The sequence below is a fragment of the Larus michahellis genome, chromosome 2, assembly GCF_964199755.1.
Source record: "Larus michahellis chromosome 2, bLarMic1.1, whole genome shotgun sequence".
NCBI classification, from domain to species: domain Eukaryota; kingdom Metazoa; phylum Chordata; class Aves; order Charadriiformes; family Laridae; genus Larus; species Larus michahellis.
The window spans coordinates 97691117-97708850 of NC_133897.1; the positions used below are offsets into that span (position 1 = coordinate 97691117).

Here is a 17734-nt window from a genome sequence, read left to right on the forward strand (position 1 = left end):
AACAGTTCCTTACTTTCCTTCCCAGTGTGCCAGCAGGATTAGCACTGAATGCACATGGAAAAACCTGCTGAAGACAGCGAGTGTAATGTGTAAATGTACCCAGCTGCAGAAATTAAGAACTATATGTATAAGGAAGCTTCTTCCCCTTTACTGATAAACCATTTTTACTTGCTCTGTTTACTTGCTCTAGTTGCCCCCTACAACTACCTGAAAGGAGGCTGTAGAGAGGTGGGTGTTGGCCTCTTCTCCCAAGTAAATAATGACAGGACCAGAGGAAATGGTCTGAAGTTGCAGCAGGGGAGGTTTAGATTAGATATTAGGAGGAATTACTTTACTGAAAGAGTGGTCAGGCACTGGAACAGCCTGCCCAGGGAGGTGGCTGAGTCACCATCCCTAGAGGTGTTTAAGAAACGTCTAGATGTAGCACTTCAGGGCATGCTCTAGTAACAGAGATTGTAGGTTGTTTGGTTGGACTCGATGACCTTAAGGGTCCTTTCCAACCATGAAGATTCTGTGATTCTGTGAAAATACTAGACACTGTTTTAAGATATTGTTGAAATGCGACTCAAAACCTGGTTCATAAGCAACAGAATACTTAGGAGAAGATCACTGAAGGGGCAAAAGTTATAAAGCAATTAATAAAAAACTGTAGGATTGGATTTAAAACCAACCAAATGGTACCAAATAAAAGGTGAGAATGCTTTGAAGAGTGAGTGCTGATTCCTCTACTTACAGAATTTACACTTACGACGAACAGTACTGGAGACAAATTATTCATCAAAAATAATCTCGTATCTCAAGCTTTGTCTTTCTCAAGATTGATTTTAATGTTTGCTGCTGAAATCTGAAGTGCTGGAAGTGTGTGTGTGCAAGAATATAGTTTGAAACCTAGCAACTCATTGTATAAAGGTACTTTACTCAGGATTGCTGAAAATACTATTTTCTCTGCTCACTGTCACATAATGCACATGTTTCTAAACATCCATCTGCATTTCTTCTGTTTCTGTGGCAGTCACTGCCTTTTAACGTTGTCCTCAGCAAGGGAAGAATCACGTTTGAGCTACGGACTTCAATGCTGCTTCCACCAATGTTATTTTGGCAGTATCCCCTGTACTATGAGCTTACAGAAGACTGACTGTGGTTTTGAATATAGATGTCTCTATTCATATATTTTAATAAGACACTAGAAACGTGACTATTTTACTTGAATGCTTCCTTATACCGTACTTTGAATATTTAAGACCTCTCTTTGCTATGTTAGAAACAGGCACTGTTGAATAACTGATGTATTTCCCCAAAGAAGAGTTCAACTTGCCTAGCTCCTAATCCTGTAATTACTTATGCATGTAGTTAAGAATACAAACATTTCCCTTGTAATCACATGGAGAAGGATATGCTGAATCATGGCCTTTGCTATATAGCCTCGTTTCTAGAGGTACTCCCATTAATTCACTAACAATAATGATCCTTTTTTTCTCCTACTTGAAAGAGTATTGTATCAACGCAGAAGGTTTTGCAGTGCAGGTTTTCACAGGAAAACATTTTTTTGTTCTAAGTATTATCTGTCTAAAGGTAAAGAAACATTCTAACCACCCGTTCAGTAAATATTGATTTAGCTTTTAGCCAAGCTTTTTGTTCTTCAAGAAAACAGAATCAAGGTGTGAAATCCTATTGATTGAACTGCCAAACTCAAAGGCAAAATTCTCATTGGCTTCAGTATGGATCAGGATTTCACGAGGAACATTTATGTTTGTAGCGTGGGCTAGTTCTGGTAGCGTAGAGACTTACAGGGCACTCCCAAAATAAAAAACCAACATGGACTCAGCCATGCAGAACTATCAGAAATTGTTTAGACTGACACACAACTTTTTTAGCTTTCCAATCACACACACACCTCCTCCAGCTGCTCTTCCTACTAAATAAATAAACCATAAAGAAAAGCCTAGAAAACAGAAAACAGCAACTAGTACTAATGTAGATTTTGTGAGGCTCGTATATAAAAATAATATATATAATAAAATCTCTTTTCCCTTCAATCCTCACTCAGGCATGATTGAAGCCAAATACAGAGAATAAACTGATTAATCAATTATTCTTTAGAACCTTGACAAAAACTTTTTATAAATTTTTTATATTCCTGGTAATGCTCTAATACCAAGCATTCTGAAACAAATCCAATGTACATTTCTGCTCTTTCTGTTTTCACATGCTGTCTTACACTTTATAGAGATGGCTTTCATTAATACTGAAATAAACCTGACACTGTTTTTACTTAGTAGCCTTTGGTCACTCTATTCCCCTCCTCCCCTTTATGTGTCAGTTGTAAATTGCTTGACAAATATTCTCTTTCATACTTCCCCACTGCCGGCATGCAACATCTTTAAAGATTCAAAAGAGATAGAAAGACTAAAAAGGCAACAGGTACATAATGCAGTCGACGGCTCGGTCTTCAGTTAAACTTGCTCAGAGCAACAAACAATAACACTCTATTTTTCCTTCAGAGTGCAGGTGGAGAGGCCATGAATGAAAACAAATTTCTGAACACAGACTCCAGCACAGGATCAGTGGAAACGACCGTCAAGCCGTTACCATTTAAAGATCCAAACTTCATCGTAAGTATATTATTTTAACAATTTGAAATTCTAAACTCGTCAAATAAAACGTTAACTAGGATTCTGTTTAACCATATTGCTAATATAAATATTAAGAAAGTCAGCTTAACAGCCAAATAAAAGGTCAGCAATTTTTAAGAAACTCATCTGAAGTCCCCGCCACACAATGGTCCAAAGTGCACACTATATTATAGCATGAAAATGGCACTGGTCCAGAGGCAGAACTATTATATTAAGTTCTGGAACAGAGTCAGAAAACCTGCTAGATCAAGGTAAGTGCAGAAGTTTTATGGTGTGGCATCTCACAAACTACCACACCTAGAGAGGAATAATTTATACCACTGTGAATGTAGGAATCCCATCTCCCAGTTCCCAGCCAAGGCAGGCTGCAAAACAACTGAACTAAAAATCAGCCAGAGAGACATTAGCAACTGGCATTTTGCTCCTCTCCTGGTCCCTGAAACTCGTAACAGACCTGTGGTGACTGTTCTTCCAGTAATTGCTAGATTTAGAAGTAAATGCTCTGTGTTCCCCAGAAGCCTGGCTTGCCGGCGCTCAGAAGTCATGTAAACTCTGACAGCTGACGAAATACAGGCTGCTAAAACACTCTGACGTTTAAACTGGGGCAGAAGGTGAAGGAAGACTCCAGCTAGTAATGCTGTCACTGCTGGGTTTGTTTTTAATATCTTTTTATCTTGCTGTGCCAGCGCCAACTCATTGGCACACTGTACAAATGCTTTCTAGACAAGCAAACTTCTCAGGCTGCTGGTCCTAAGCCAGTGCTTAGAAAGAAGGATTTTGTCCCAGATTTCATTCTGTATGAATAAGACACAGTATCCCACAGCATAAAACCTGAGTAAACGGGCATCGCGCAGCTCACTAAGCACAGGTTTGGCAGGCGGTATAAAATTAATCTCTGACTTGCAAGTTGCTCTATGTCTGCTTTGCAGACCACTTGTGTCACAAGAGGGGCATTCAAATGACTGTACACTTTGCTCACTCTAATCCTCCAGTGAGCACCAGACTCCTTGAGAAATGGGGCTTATTTGCACCCAGAGGCATTCTATGTAGCTTCCATATAGGATTTAAATAGCCAAGAAGCCTCGTGCTGATCCTTCAGTTCTTAGAGGGATGTCGCCATTTCCAAAGAGGCAATATTAATGTCTGCATGCTTGAAATAATAATGAATGTACTGGGCCTTTGGCAACTGCTGCAGAAAGAATAGACAGTTATAATGAAAACATGAAATTGTCCTCCCCAATACAGTAACGAATTTGAGAAGAAATGTATTGAGTTTCAACTAGCTTTTTTTGTCAGTATGAACTGGTAGTAACGATTTGGATGACTTTTTGTATCCTTCCATCCTAATTTGCCTTAAAAGGAGTAAAATAAATCAAATAACGTCTGTCTCTCATAAATACGCCCAAGTTTGAATGATTAGCTCACTGCAGAGGATAGACTTAAAAGTGAAGAATGAGGAAGAAATTACCATTTTCTGAACTTCCTGAATAGAATTTGCATCCCTTGGCAATGGGGAAGGGGAAGAAGACCTGACAGTTGTGTAGAGCAATGAATAGCTCCACCTATCCTAGCTCCAGCTTTCTCCGAACTTCACTAGTGCAGAGGTAGCTTGGCTCATTTGGGCTTGGCAGTCATTACCTTTTGATTGTAGGTATGTGAGGTGATACTCAGACCCATTCCTAGGAGGCGTAAGTTCATAATAACCTTTTGAGAAACCAGATTACTGGCAAAAAAAAAAGTCATTATGCAAGGATTTGAGGGAAAATTCATGTAATGAATTTGAATTAGTTATGTAGTACATCTATTTTCATCTCATATTCCAGCAGCCTCTATTTTACAATGATCTCTAGATTACTAAGGTGTTACTCTCAGAGCAAACATTTGCATGTACTTTCTATATTGGGTATCCATTGCCAAAGCCTGATATACCATCATCTCATGAGCATCTTTTCTGAATATATCTTATGTCTACAGAAAAAGGCTTTCTCATTGAATCCTTCCTCCTATCATTCTCAGCAATTTAACAGGCTAATTTATAAACCAATCACAGCAGAATTGTGTTTGCAGAAAGAACTTTGCTTAGTTTTGATGAGACTGATGTGGCAGGTAGTAATTATTAACAGAAATAACAATTCCTCAATTGTAAGAACATTTTATTTTCTGAAGTAAAGCTGTAAATCTGTGTCCTTTGATCATTTAAAAGCAGTACAGTATGTTGTGCAGCTTCTGTCTCTGGAGGGACATAAATAAATTACTCTGTAGCAATCACATTTGATAACTGAAACTACCATTATAGTACCCGTGGCAAGCCTTCTATTAGTGTACCTTTCAAAATGCAAAATTGTCTTGGCAGCCAACATTCTATTTATTACTCTTTTTTCTATTCTTCTGTCTTCTGTCCTTTGCAAGAAAAAAAAAAATTCCAGAAAGTTTCTCACAGTATTCATTACATTTTGCAAGATCAGTTGTGTTTTCTACAGTCATGGATAATTTGTAAAAGAGCTATAGCGGCACCTGTAATATGCCATAAAAAAGGAGAGAGAAAATTTAGCCGTGTAATCACAATTTTAGACACAACTTCATAGTAATAAGTTCTAATACTATGGGAAGTACAAACAGAATCCTGTAATCTCAGGCTAAACCTAACCACATTGATTTTCAATTTCCATGTAAAAAGCAGATCTTCATTTCCTTCAGTTAATCCTAAACATGGTAGCTTTGACACAGTCCAAAAAGCTTTATTTTTCTTGCAGCCAAGATTAAAGTGTACAGTATATTATCCTGCTGATGAAATAAGTGAGGATAACAAATGATTCATGACAAGATGAGACGTATCAGAAAGACTATGAAATAAAAGTGTCATGCTCTGAAATAGTATTCTTTCTTTATTTTTTCTCTAACCACCATGTTTTTAATTCTAGCACTCCGGCATTGGTGGAGCAGCAGCTGGCAAGAAGAACAGAACTTGGAAGAACCTAAAACAAATTCTTGCTTCTGAAAGGGCATTGCCATGGCAACTAAATGATCCTAGCTGTAAGCTGCTTAGACGCTTTGCATGTATTTATAAATAATAAAATCCACACAAATAACTTTCTTTAAAACAAACCTAAATTGTTTCATCAGTGCATGCGGCATGCTGCTTGAACAGGGTCCTGTAGTACATTTAAGACTAGTCCAATCACACTCACCGTCCCTAAGTGGAAAGTAGGGGGAAGCAAGTAATTTGGAGTGTTGTGACAAAGTTCAAATACATTTGGGGAGAGGGTTTAATAAAGGAAACGTATTTATCGAAACCAGGTCAGAAACTCCTTATTCCCATCAGGTTTTTGTCACCTCTGCATACAGCCCACATGTCTTCTGACGGGTGGCTGCTGCTTGATTAGCTATATGTGAACTATTTTCAAATAGATTCTGCTAAGCCACACACCTGCAGTATCTTAGACCTCAGCCCGAGTTTTGTATCCAGCTCCTTATCCTAGATTCTTGGGAGGTTTAAATCCTACATCCCCTGTTTAGTTCAGCTGAAACTACACTATTAGCAGTCCTGCTTAGCCGTCCTAGCTGATGTACAGCTACAGCAGCAGAGTTACAGCAGTGGTCTTAATCTAGATATACTTCAAATCTACTCATAAACTAGGATACTATTGAACGTAGCTGGAGGCAGAATGTGATCCTCAGATTTTACCTAAGCATGTGGAGGCATTTCAGAATTGAGCATATGCATATACTTTTCATCAGGCTTGGTGCTTTATCCAAAAATAGCTTGCCATTTTTTGAAGTGTTTTAGACACAACTGTTATAGAAAAATGCAGACTACTGTGTGTTCCTGGCTATTGTAACTGACAATCTGCTGATGTTGCTATTTCTATTATGTTCTGTTTGCAACAGTAAATTTACAGGATTTTTTTTTAGAAGGTGGGAAGAGAAATTCAATTGCATATTTAAAGCCAGCTGTTTGTGGCATTAGTGTCTTTTAGATTATGAGATGATGAGTTAGAAATTTGATATGGATGGAGCATTTGAATTGATCGTAGTATCTGAATGAGATGCAAGGGAGATCAGGAAGGAGGAAAGAAATGAGTCAGGTACAAGATATTCTTGTAAACATTTTAACTACTTAAACATACCAACTGTATCTTAAAAATGTTTATGAGTGAGAGTTGCTATCTAAAGGGCACCAAAGAATGGCAATTTTGATCATTTAGTTTAAACATTCAGAAATTTTCTAGGTCATTGACTGGGCTTAAAATGGTACACGCTTAAAGATTTAACTGATTTAAAAGATTACTTTGCTTTTCTGGATTATAGTATTTCAGAGCTGCAATCTTGAGCAATGTTTTGTGGTCTTAACATACAGCATGCGTATGATAATGGCTATTCTTTCTAAATAACTGGCTGCAAGGGAATTCTTTAAGACTTGGAAGAAATCAACACACTTCAACTAGCTCTCGCGTTTTTCCTTCTGGGGGGGGGGCAGTTCTGCTTACTGAACTCGTATTAGAGAGGTGAGCAGAACCAGGCTGTTATTTAATAGCGCTAACAGGCTAAATGTTTTCAGAGGTAATTCTTCTTCTAGTTAAGTAGTGCTTTCTTCAGGAAGTAAAGGCAGCATTTTAAAAAAGTATTGTTACCTATTTACATTTTGGGTTTATGCTTTTAAATGTATATAGCACACTGGATTTATCCCTTTGTTTCTCTCTAGATTTTAATATTGATGCTCCTCCTTCCTTTAAGCCTGCCAAGAAATATTCTGACATTTCAGGACTTCCGGTAAGTATTTTATTTTTCTCTTCAAAATTGGCATCTCACTTTCCACAGTGAAATAATGCTGGTGTGTGCTTTTGTAAAAGAGGTACTTGCTGAGGTTCCTATTCAGCCTTGTGCTTAATAAGTTGTCCAGTGATTTAGGACCAAGCCCCAAATACTGTTGCTACATGACAAAATCCTTAGGTTGTTAATAGATGTCAGGACAGATTAAATACCTTGTCCTGCCAGGTGGCCCCTATCACACCCTTTTTTTCAGATGTAGAGTCTGCATTGGTCACCATCATTTCTGATTCTTTAGATTGTTACAGTGAAAGCTGGTAGCCCACAGTCTCCATGACTGCTAAGTTTGCCAAGCTTTAACCACATAGACTGAAACTTTCCATGCTGAGTGTTTGCCTGAGGCTGATTTATTTCATTCTATCTTTTAGGGAAGGTTTCAAAAAGATGGCTCAGCAGTTTCCAAGAATGAGATTAGGCAAAATTATATTGATTGGCCCAGGTTAAATAAAACCAACTTCTTATCATTGCTCTCAAACTTTCCCTCAAACAAATCAGCCTGAGACAGACACTTGGCATGGGCTTTTGAGAATTTCAAATACCCCCATGCTTCAGAGCTGGAACTTGGAGTTTGGCAGATGTATAGCCTGTGTGTCACAGATGGGCTCTTTTACACAGTTTTGTTAAAGAAAATAGAAAAAGAAAAGGAAAAAAAACCCAACCACATTTGCACATGCTCCAAAAAGTCTCGGTAGTTACAATTTGGCACTTGAATTCCCCAAAGATTCTGTTGGCACAAAACAGGAGTAAAGTTATTGAATTCTGCCCAACAAAAATTTTGTATCTGCTGCTGACACTGTTCCTATGTGACATGAATAATTTTACTTAAAACAAACCAGGTGTTAGTAACAGCATATCTTTTCACTTTTCACCTTCAGCCCTCAGTGATTTATTTTGCAGAAAACTGTGCATTTATTACAATAGAAATGAATGGGAATGTTGTATTTTGGACTAGAAAAAGGGTTAAGTAATGGTTACGCTAAGTAACTACAATAATGAAAACTTCGTATTGTCAGAGAGCCCAGAATTTCTGGGTCCCTTCCCCCAGTTTAATCTGTTTCTCATCCACGGGGCAGTAGCCCACCTCACAGGGTTAATATGACCTCATAGAGTTGCCTGTCAATATACACATTTGTTATGTTAGTGCAGGTTCAGGTGTACAGCACCTTGCATTCTGTACACTGGATTAGGTGAAAGTCCTCCTGGAGAAAAAGAAATGGGTGCTCACTTAGTTAAGGACTGCCTTATAGTGGATACACATTACAAAGCATCGAAGAATGGCTATAGCGCCAACAGTAATCCTGCACATCCTAACATTTGAGTTCTTGATTTAGTAGCACTATGTTTTCTTTGACTTTTTTATTTTTTAAGTAACACATTTAAATAAGGCACCAAGGAGGTGGCATGTTTCCAGCCTGTGCCTTTAAGCATGATTTGGAAATGGAGCGCGTTGCTCAGATGGAGGCTGGTAACCCTTGGTGTGCAAGAGGGAATGGGAAAGCAACATCTCCCTCGCCGATGAACTGGCAGACAGCGAATGGAAGAGACTACTCACGAACCCAGGGAAAATAATTCCCGCCAGCCAGGCAGACTTACAGTCTTGCAAGAGTATTGCTTTGATATAATAGCAACTTGTTTTCAGACAAGAAGGGGGGTCAGTTGAATAAGGAACTTTGCGTAAGTACCCCTACTCTATGTAAAGATGCAGTGGATGGAGAAAGGGGGGATAGGTGGACATGTGAAATAATAATGAGTAGATTTACCAAAATTGGCAAAAATTCTATACTGGGTAATTTAATGATGTTCATCTGTTTCCTGTCCTCTACCCTTAAAGTTGCTTTGCAAGTATCAGTAGCATTCACACCAGGTGTTACTGGAGTTGCTGCGACATTTCTGACCTGTGAGGGGCTTATGTGGGGCAGAAAGCATAAGGGTGTAAGTCCCTTTCACTGCCCCATCTCCAAGGAACCAAGTAATGCTTTCCAGCACTGGCCTTTGATGCATTTCAAAACTAGTTAGTGGTTGCACCTGTAGTGAGATCATGATGTAGGTTATAGATGTGAGCGAAGACTGTGTCCCTACCAGCTAAGGGTCAGTTTTGCCATAGGAAATAAGAGTCTTCCTCTCAGTTCCTCAGTTTTTCTTTACCAGCTTCTTCTTTCCATCAGTGGTTTATGTACTCTAACTATTCTGGAACAGTATAAATACTCTCCTTTCTATATGAATCCATTGAGTGCTGCTTTTGTTTCATTTTTGTCTTTCCACTTTTTTTTTTCTTAATTTTCCACCCTCTAATTACATCATGAATCAAGTTTCCTATTTTACCTGGCCTGCAAGGTTTCTCCAGACTATGATAAAAATACAGTGTTTAAAAAAATCTTTTTTATTAAGGTAACTGAGACAGCGTGTCCTTTAAATTGCTAAGCTGGGAAGGTTTCATAAGAAGCACTAAATATATTCTCAAGATCATTTCCTAGTAGGTAGATATGTGGGGTAATAGAATATTTTAGAAATCTAGTGTAAGAAAAATGTCCCTATATTTTCTGTGTAAAATCTGAAAGCATTTGTGTAAGAATATATTTTCTATGGGAATGCTGGATTCCCCATGGGGAAAAAAAAAGTAAAATAAATTCCTTAGCGTTACTCATTTAGGGAAGGATTAAATGGTCTAGCAGGTACAAAAAAAAAAAAAGAGAACTGTTTTAAAACACTCTCATCAGTATACCTGCAGTTATATTAAATGCCACAATTAAATTCTACTGATCCTCTTTCTGTAACACAAATGGAATTAAATTTACCAATGGTCTAAGCAGGGCAGCAAATTTGTATTTGTCATGCAGCCTAGAATTCAAAAGCTATTGTCTACTATATTGACACTGTAAAATAAAACTATTATTTCCAAACTTGCAAGATGAGTTTTTAGATATTTTAACATGCAAAACAGAGTAATTTATTGTAAAGCAGATGAAAAAAACCCACCCAAACCTTCAAATGTTTATGTTTCTCTTTTCTGAAAATGGATCGGCCTTGTTACTATAAGAACAGATTGAGATAACTAATTTATTGTATCTGAAGAACGTGTATCTGTGGCCTCTGACTTAGTTTCTAAACACTACAGAGTTTTTTCTTTGCAAAATCACCTTACTTCACTTCACTAATCCATTTTAATTATTGCTGAACTAGTGGTAAAGTTTGTTTTCAGACTGAAGTCATGGTGTAAATGAGTCGTTATCGTACATTAGTGTGTGCAAACAGTGCAGCCCACTATGAAGTATCAGAATGAAGAACTTCCATCATATTTTTAACCTAGACTGGTGCACAACACAAACTGCAGATATTGCTTGGCTAGTTTATTACAGGATTATGCACATCTGAAAAGCATTCCACTTGGTTAGCTTTTTGTTACATGAGGCCAGACTTAAAGTGTGAAATAAAAATAAATTTATACCTGCTGTAAGCATGAAGTTACTGCCAGGGATAAATTTACTCCTAATGCCCTAACTTTGCCATTTGTTTGAAAATTAATTGATGGCTTGATTGTTAGCTGACTACATTTAACCTTGTGGCATTTCTTTGTAAAGAAACAAGCTACAAATTACACATAATTTTCTGCTAAGTCTTATCAGGCCAGACGATTAACTGGATTGTTACCGTGGTCAACCGATCCTTTCCTAGATAAAAATGGTAGAGGGCTCTGCACTTCAACAGCATGGATGGAAGGAATGCTCCAGCTTTCCTGGCCTTTTCTTTTTTAGTAGCAAGCTCTTAAGGGTTCTCAACTGCCTATGCCTTGCAGCCTGCCACCATCTCCTGTTACAGAAGGGTACAGGAGACACTTTCAGAACCTTGGCAGCACTTGGGCGTACAATTGCTGAACAGGAGGTGATTGTCCTGGAGGCGTAAGGTGGAGAGGCCATCCCCTGGAGCCCGCCTTCTTCCAGCCCAGCCTCCTGTGCTGCCCCCTGAGCTCATCCGAGCTCAAGGTTTCTGTAGCAACAAGGAAGGGGAGAGGATGGAAGGAAACTGGCACTGCTCCCAGGCACCCAGCGTCCAAATATAGCAGAGGATACCAGCATAGCCCGGGGTTAGCTGGCCAGGCTGCTATCCTGAAAGCAGGCGTCTGTAGCAAAGCACGACGCTGAGTTCAAATTTCTTATCAGTTCAGTCACAGAACCATAAGCTGAGACTCCCTTGCTTTAACAACCACTTTAAAGTAAATTAAAAGCTAAGTTGTATGCAGGAAGAGAAAATCAGTCCAAAGCTATCAGAGCACCCATAATTCAGGCTCTTTGTGGGTAATTTATTGGCAGCAGCCTGGCTCTTTGGAGAGCTGCCTTGTGAGAGACTGCACAAGGCACAGAGTTGCTAGGGTGAGTTTAGAGAGTTGAGGAATTTCTTTTGCACTGTGTTTTGTATGAAACTATTTCAGCCCTCTCTTATGTTTAATGCATTTTTAATGTGATTTTATAGGGGTCTCTCAACTTCTCCCAAGTTCTGACATGAGGAGAAAGGAAAAAAAAGTACAAACTTTTGGCCACATGGTAGAACAGCAGCGCTGTTACTGGGAAAAAAAACCTCACTATTTTGTGGTCTTGTAATTAGACACTTTTTTTGGTAATCTCTTTTGCTATGTTCCTTGAATAGTGTCTCTGCCATTGTTTCTTTTTCAGGCAAATTACACAGATCCCCAGAGCAAGTTGAGATTTAGTACTATTGAAGAATTTGCCTATATTCGGATGCTCCCTTCAGATGTGGTTACAGGATACCTGGCTCTAAGGAAAGCAACAAGTATTGTGTCCTGAAGAGACAAAATATTGCCGTATATCGCCTGTTAACAGTGCTAATTCTGAGAATCATGAAACTGACTGTGGGACTGAGGTTCCTTAAAACTATCCATGGATATTTACATCTGGAAGTAGTTGATAATACACGGATTTGAAGAACACATGGATTTAATTTCGAGAAATGCTGATATTTGTTAGTTTGCCAATTTGTAAGCAATTTGGTTTGCTGAACAGAATAACTTAGACCTTAAGGATACGTATCTGCACCATAATGTTTAAGTTAGATTAATTTCTGTAGAGACAGGATTTTATCTCCACCCTGTATATTTTATGTACTGCTCTGGCTCAGAAAAAAGAGTCATTTGGATTAAGGAAAAGGTACCAAGATATCCCAACTTCTAAACCTGCTTTGCAGATGCGCTTGCCGCTTGGCTATGAAGAATTTTGTCTCATCTATAAAATGAAGCTAAAATACCTAGCAAGTGCTGCTGTTGTGATGGCTGTTTATGGTACTGAGCACTGTGGAAATGAACAGCTTCACACAAATATTTGCATTGAAGAACTGTCACCATAAATAAAGTTGGACTCAAACTTGTTTTTAAAATATCCTAATGAATATGTACAGCAGGATCAAATGACCAGATAACTCTTAATCATGACCCTTTGTAGTTTTTGAGTGCTTCTTTTCACAACCTGACTATTCTTCTACCTTTGCTAGTTAGTACAGTATTAGTACAAAATAGTACTAATTTCCCAGACTTCTTAAAAATGATGCCTAAAAAAAGCAGGAATTCCACAGTGCAGTGACGTTCTGGCGCACAGATAGCCTTCAGCAAGGTGAGAACTCCAAATCAGGACACTAAATTTGCACCATGAGGTACCAGAAGAGTAATGGATAACAACTGAACATTGTTACCCTTTGGGGGAAGGAGACTGAAGGGGAGTTTGGACTTTTGCTGGGGGCGCTGACAAGTACATGCCGACATCAGAATGACCATGATGTCCTGAAACTAAGTCTAGGGGCAAGGGGGCAGAGGGTTTTCTGCCCATTCTTTCTTTTTGTCTTCTTCCGTATGACATGCTGCTGATCTGTTGTCTTCCCACTTCTGCATCTTTGTCCCAGCCTTAGACTCTTGTCAGGTGTTAATGTGGACTCCCAAGTTCAGGCTCTGCCATTCCTAGCCTCCAACCGCACAGCTTACCTCCCTTATCTCTCTGAACCCAGCGGGTGTTAGCCAGAAAGGCTGCTAGGCGAGTTACCACTTGCTGTGGGAACAGTGGGAATGTTCTCTTCCTGTATGCAAAACTGCCGGGTGGAAGGACTTGTCCCATAGCTTGTTAGTCCTAGGCTGCCCAGGTCACTAAGGAGGTGAGGCGGTAATCACAAGTGACCGCAGCCGTCCTGTCTCACCCAAGTTCCATCATGGATATCAGGATCTTGTGCAAGGCACCTCTTCTCTCTGACTGCACAAGCAGCACTCAGCAGTGACTAGCGTCTAAGCTGCACCTTGAATGCCATTTCTATAGACAGGATAATTAGAACAATTTTATTTTTTTTCTCATTGAAGGAATAAATATGCAGTGTTATTAACGCTAGTTTAATTTCAACTCCAAAACAGGAGAAACAATAATGGCATACATTGTTTAATGAAAGTCTGTGGGACTCGTTCCTCAGTTTTTTGTGATCTAATATTTACAAAAGCACAGTAATTTAAAAAGTCTTTGACATGCTTACAATAGATCCTTCAAAGCCCTGGATACCAGATAATGCTACAACTGTATCACAGAACAAAAAAGAATAAGACAGGATATCTCTCTTCATGCCAGCAAGCATCCAAGCCACATTCTCTTTGCATCCAAGTTTTAGAATTGAAGTTTTTTAACTTACTTTACATACTGAAGATGTGTTTATAAGATAAGCTTAGCACTGATATGAAAAGAAAACACATAGAACTGCTATAAGATCATTTATGCTTTAAATAAGCAGAGAGTAGTTCAGAAAATCGCCTTTTACCAGCTTGTTCTCTCCCACAAATATTTTTAACATTCTTTGGGAATGACTGTTTAGGAACCCAGACTCCCTCACCATCAGAAGTGCTCCACGCGCTCCTGCACTGTATATTAAGATGTTGCTTCTCAGCTAATTTCTACCGCGCAGTGTTTATGCATGCCATTTTCAAAACCCTAAGTGTCCTACTGAATCAATCGCCATCAGAAAAGTAAATACAGCTTAGATTAGGCAAAACCGTTAGTGACGCTTCTCTCAATGTTTTCTGTCCATATGATGGCTGCTAGATTCCCTCTTCTTTCCGTCCTTGTTTCTTCCTTTGTTAGCTACTGGCCCTTTTTTCACAGTCGGTGGTACCTCACTTTTGCTCATTCGGCTGTGCGGTAGCCAAGCCGAGAGTGATGAGTCAGCCACCAGCACCATTCAGCCTTATATTGATCAACAACAGTTTACTATGTGGAACAATCAAACCAAATTTGTTTTTGCAGGAAGCTGAGGACAGAAAAGCTCTAGCAGCCAACATGTACGACATCCTTCAGTCCAACTAGGTTCTTTTTGGGAACAGCATGTGGACCTGCTGCTGTCGTCAGTGCCTCCTATGAGAGAACTGAGCAATACAGCCCTCACTATATAGAAGAGAAAATAGGGATAAGTGAAGAGCTCGCCTGTGTCACGGAGTAGTTTTAAAGTATGTTTTATTGACAGCTTTAGAAGAAGAGAAACTGGAGAAGTACATTTATATTCAAAAGTACTTAAGGGATGTTATCTAGATATACATAAATAAGTTGAATTTAAATTGCTGAGAGGACAAAAGAAAAGGCATTTGAAAAGAGAAGCAGTGATGAATACCATTTCAGACTTGTGGGGAATGTGTTTTGACTAATAGAACTGGCACGTCTGTAAAGCAGAAAGCCAGCAGCGAGGGAGAGGACTAATTTGTTCAAGTACAACCATTACTATCTGTCAAGTATCACCTGCCTGTGTTAATACAGACCACGGATGGCTTCAGCCTCACGTGCATTTGCATTAATATGTTCCCCTGTCATCCCCCTCCGTCTGCCCTGTAACAGCTCACAGCACGCTGGTTGCTAAACTCCCACAGAAATCCCATTGACATTAATGGGAAATGAGCTTGCCCAGCAACTCACAAGGTACAGTCCAACTGGCAAAGCTTTGTCCGTAGTCTTTTTGTGGGGCGGAAAAGCATATTTTCCTTGCCTCATCTGTCCTGTCCCTCAGAAAGAATGAGGATGTTCTTCAGCGGCCAAGCTCCTGTTCTCCTGTGCAGCTACCTGCCCCCACACGCTGCTGGTCCAGCAAACACTGGGGATGGGGGGGTCCCCTCCAGCTTACTGTGGGGCGAGACTGAAGTAGCTTGTGCTTCCCCCACACTTTGGGTGGATCTACTTGTTCTCTGTGCTTGGGATGCTGCGCTGCAGCTGGGGCAGGGTGGCCTGGGGCTGTAGGATTTCGGGGCCAGCTGGTCCTGAGGAAAGGGCTGTGCTGGGGGCGATGAGAGGAGTGAAGCTCTCAGCAGCTGCAGCTGCTGCCTCCCTCTTCCCATCCTCTCTAGAGGATGGGAGAGCAGGATGCTGGAGCTCCGGGGCTCTTGCCTTGAGTAGTCATCTCTGGTTTGTACGACCCGTGGAAAGTTCCTGCCCCAGCCCTGCCATCTGCTGCATCTGTGCTAGGAACGACTTTGGCTCCCTGTCCTGGAAAGTGGCAAAACTCAATTCAGAGAGGCCTTGGGTCAGCTCATTTTGGAGCCCTCGCATTTCACTGTCCCGTGCTTCCCTGCTTTCTCCAATCATAGCGTTCTGGATCCCTGTGGAGTTGCTATATACAGGCTTCCATGGACAGGAGTAGCAGGCACATGCAGGGAGATGTGCCTTGACCTCCTTTGGCAGAGGCCTGTAAGTGTTAAACCTCACCAAAGCACAAGGAAATAAAGGTAAGGAGAGGGGAGGGCTTTTTACTGGTGGAGAATATCAAAAGTAAAAATTAACTAGTATAAGGTTAAGTCCGCTCTGTTAAGAAAAAAAGCTCAAAACTCCCTGCACAATTACAGTCTTTTTCCTGAAGGGCTATTAATACAACAGTCATTTATTACTAGAAAACTTACCAACGGGTTTTAAGGCCTCTTACAACCTCTAACAATGTACATGGTTTACATACTTGAGACAAAATAGCACCTAGTTTTTCTTTCTGAATCACTTCAGGGAAGAGGACTTTCACAGACTTGATGTCAGCTTCTGGGGAAAAAACCTGGCAGTGCTTTTTTAAACAAGAAGAGTCAAGAGGTATCCGTATTGTAACTGAACACTTCAGTCACACTAAGATTACCACTGATAGTATAATTCACAGAAATCCCTTTGTATTTTTCTCATTTTAGTATGTCCCCCCCAATTGAAAACCACTTTTCTCTGCCTGTTGGAGAGTGGATGGGTGGCACATAATAAAATAATACATCTTCAGGTAAGGGAAACATGTTTTTAAGTCCATTTGGTATCTGTAAGTATTGCTTGACTTGGTTTTGTATTATCTGAGAATCTTGACAAATCCGGTGCTTTCAGACGATTACACTACTGTAAATCACAGCCTACAGACAGCAATAGCAATAATCTCTTGGGAGAGAGAATAACAACAACTAACAAAAGTTGTTTAAACTACTGGTAAGTAGTGCTTGTGTAATTGCACACAGTTTATCACCTATCAGATCACATGTGTTAAGTACTGAGCATCGCTTTTTGTGACGCCTTAGCCTAAAAATCAATAATCTCTACATAAAAATCGTAGTACTAGTGGACTAAGTAGTAAGTTGGTTTGGGGGATGGCTGTGGTTCGTGTTTGCCAGCGTGTTCTCCTCTGGGCAAGAGCTCCTGTCAGCGGCTTGCACGCCGGCTGCTGTGGCTCTGTTACTTGACTCCAGTATACCCAGCGCAGCACCCCAGCAAACTGCATCTGGTTCCTGGACTATCTGAAGTCTTCTCCACTGTCCCAAATCTGGGATGCAAAAATTACTCTTCTCTCAAGTGGAGAAATCATTTACAAGCCGCTAACCGTGCACAGCACATGTGAACAGTGTCCCTTTTCTCTGCGAGTTTTGAATCCAAAGCATAGTTTGTGTAAAAGGAGAATAGGTGCCCCTCCTGTGGGTACTTCTGTTTCAGCGCAGGTCACACACAAGCAAGTTTTCAGCGTCAGGTTTTGGAATTTCTGAACACAGATGCCTACCCATGCATGGGAAGAAAGTGTTTCCTGCCTCATCACAATAAATTGGTGTCCGTGCACGTTCGGTTCCTCTGTACAGATCTGATAAACCTACACCAATAAAGCCTTAAGAGCAGAGGTGCAGGCCTGGCCTGCTGGGTCAGTACTTTGTGGGCGTTGGGCGCTGGGTAAGAAAAGGTAAAAGGGAATGTTTGAATTTCGTCTGCGATCCCATTTCTATCCTGAGGGACAGCAGATTTACAAGACAGCTTCTG

The 17734-nt window shown here is 40.1% G+C and overlaps 1 protein-coding gene across 1 annotated transcript in view; it reads left to right on the forward strand.

The window, feature by feature from the left end:
- Positions 1-12900, forward strand: part of INO80C (INO80 complex subunit C) — a 32098-nt gene extending 19198 nt beyond the window's left edge. The window contains exons 2-5 of the mRNA XM_074576339.1: positions 2502-2612; positions 5555-5666; positions 7336-7403; positions 12128-12900. Of these exons, the coding sequence (XP_074432440.1) occupies positions 2502-2612; positions 5555-5666; positions 7336-7403; positions 12128-12259 (423 nt within the window). The 3' untranslated portion in view covers positions 12260-12900. The remainder of the gene's footprint in view (positions 1-2501; positions 2613-5554; positions 5667-7335; positions 7404-12127) is intronic.
- The last annotated feature ends 4834 nt before the right edge of the window (positions 12901-17734 follow it).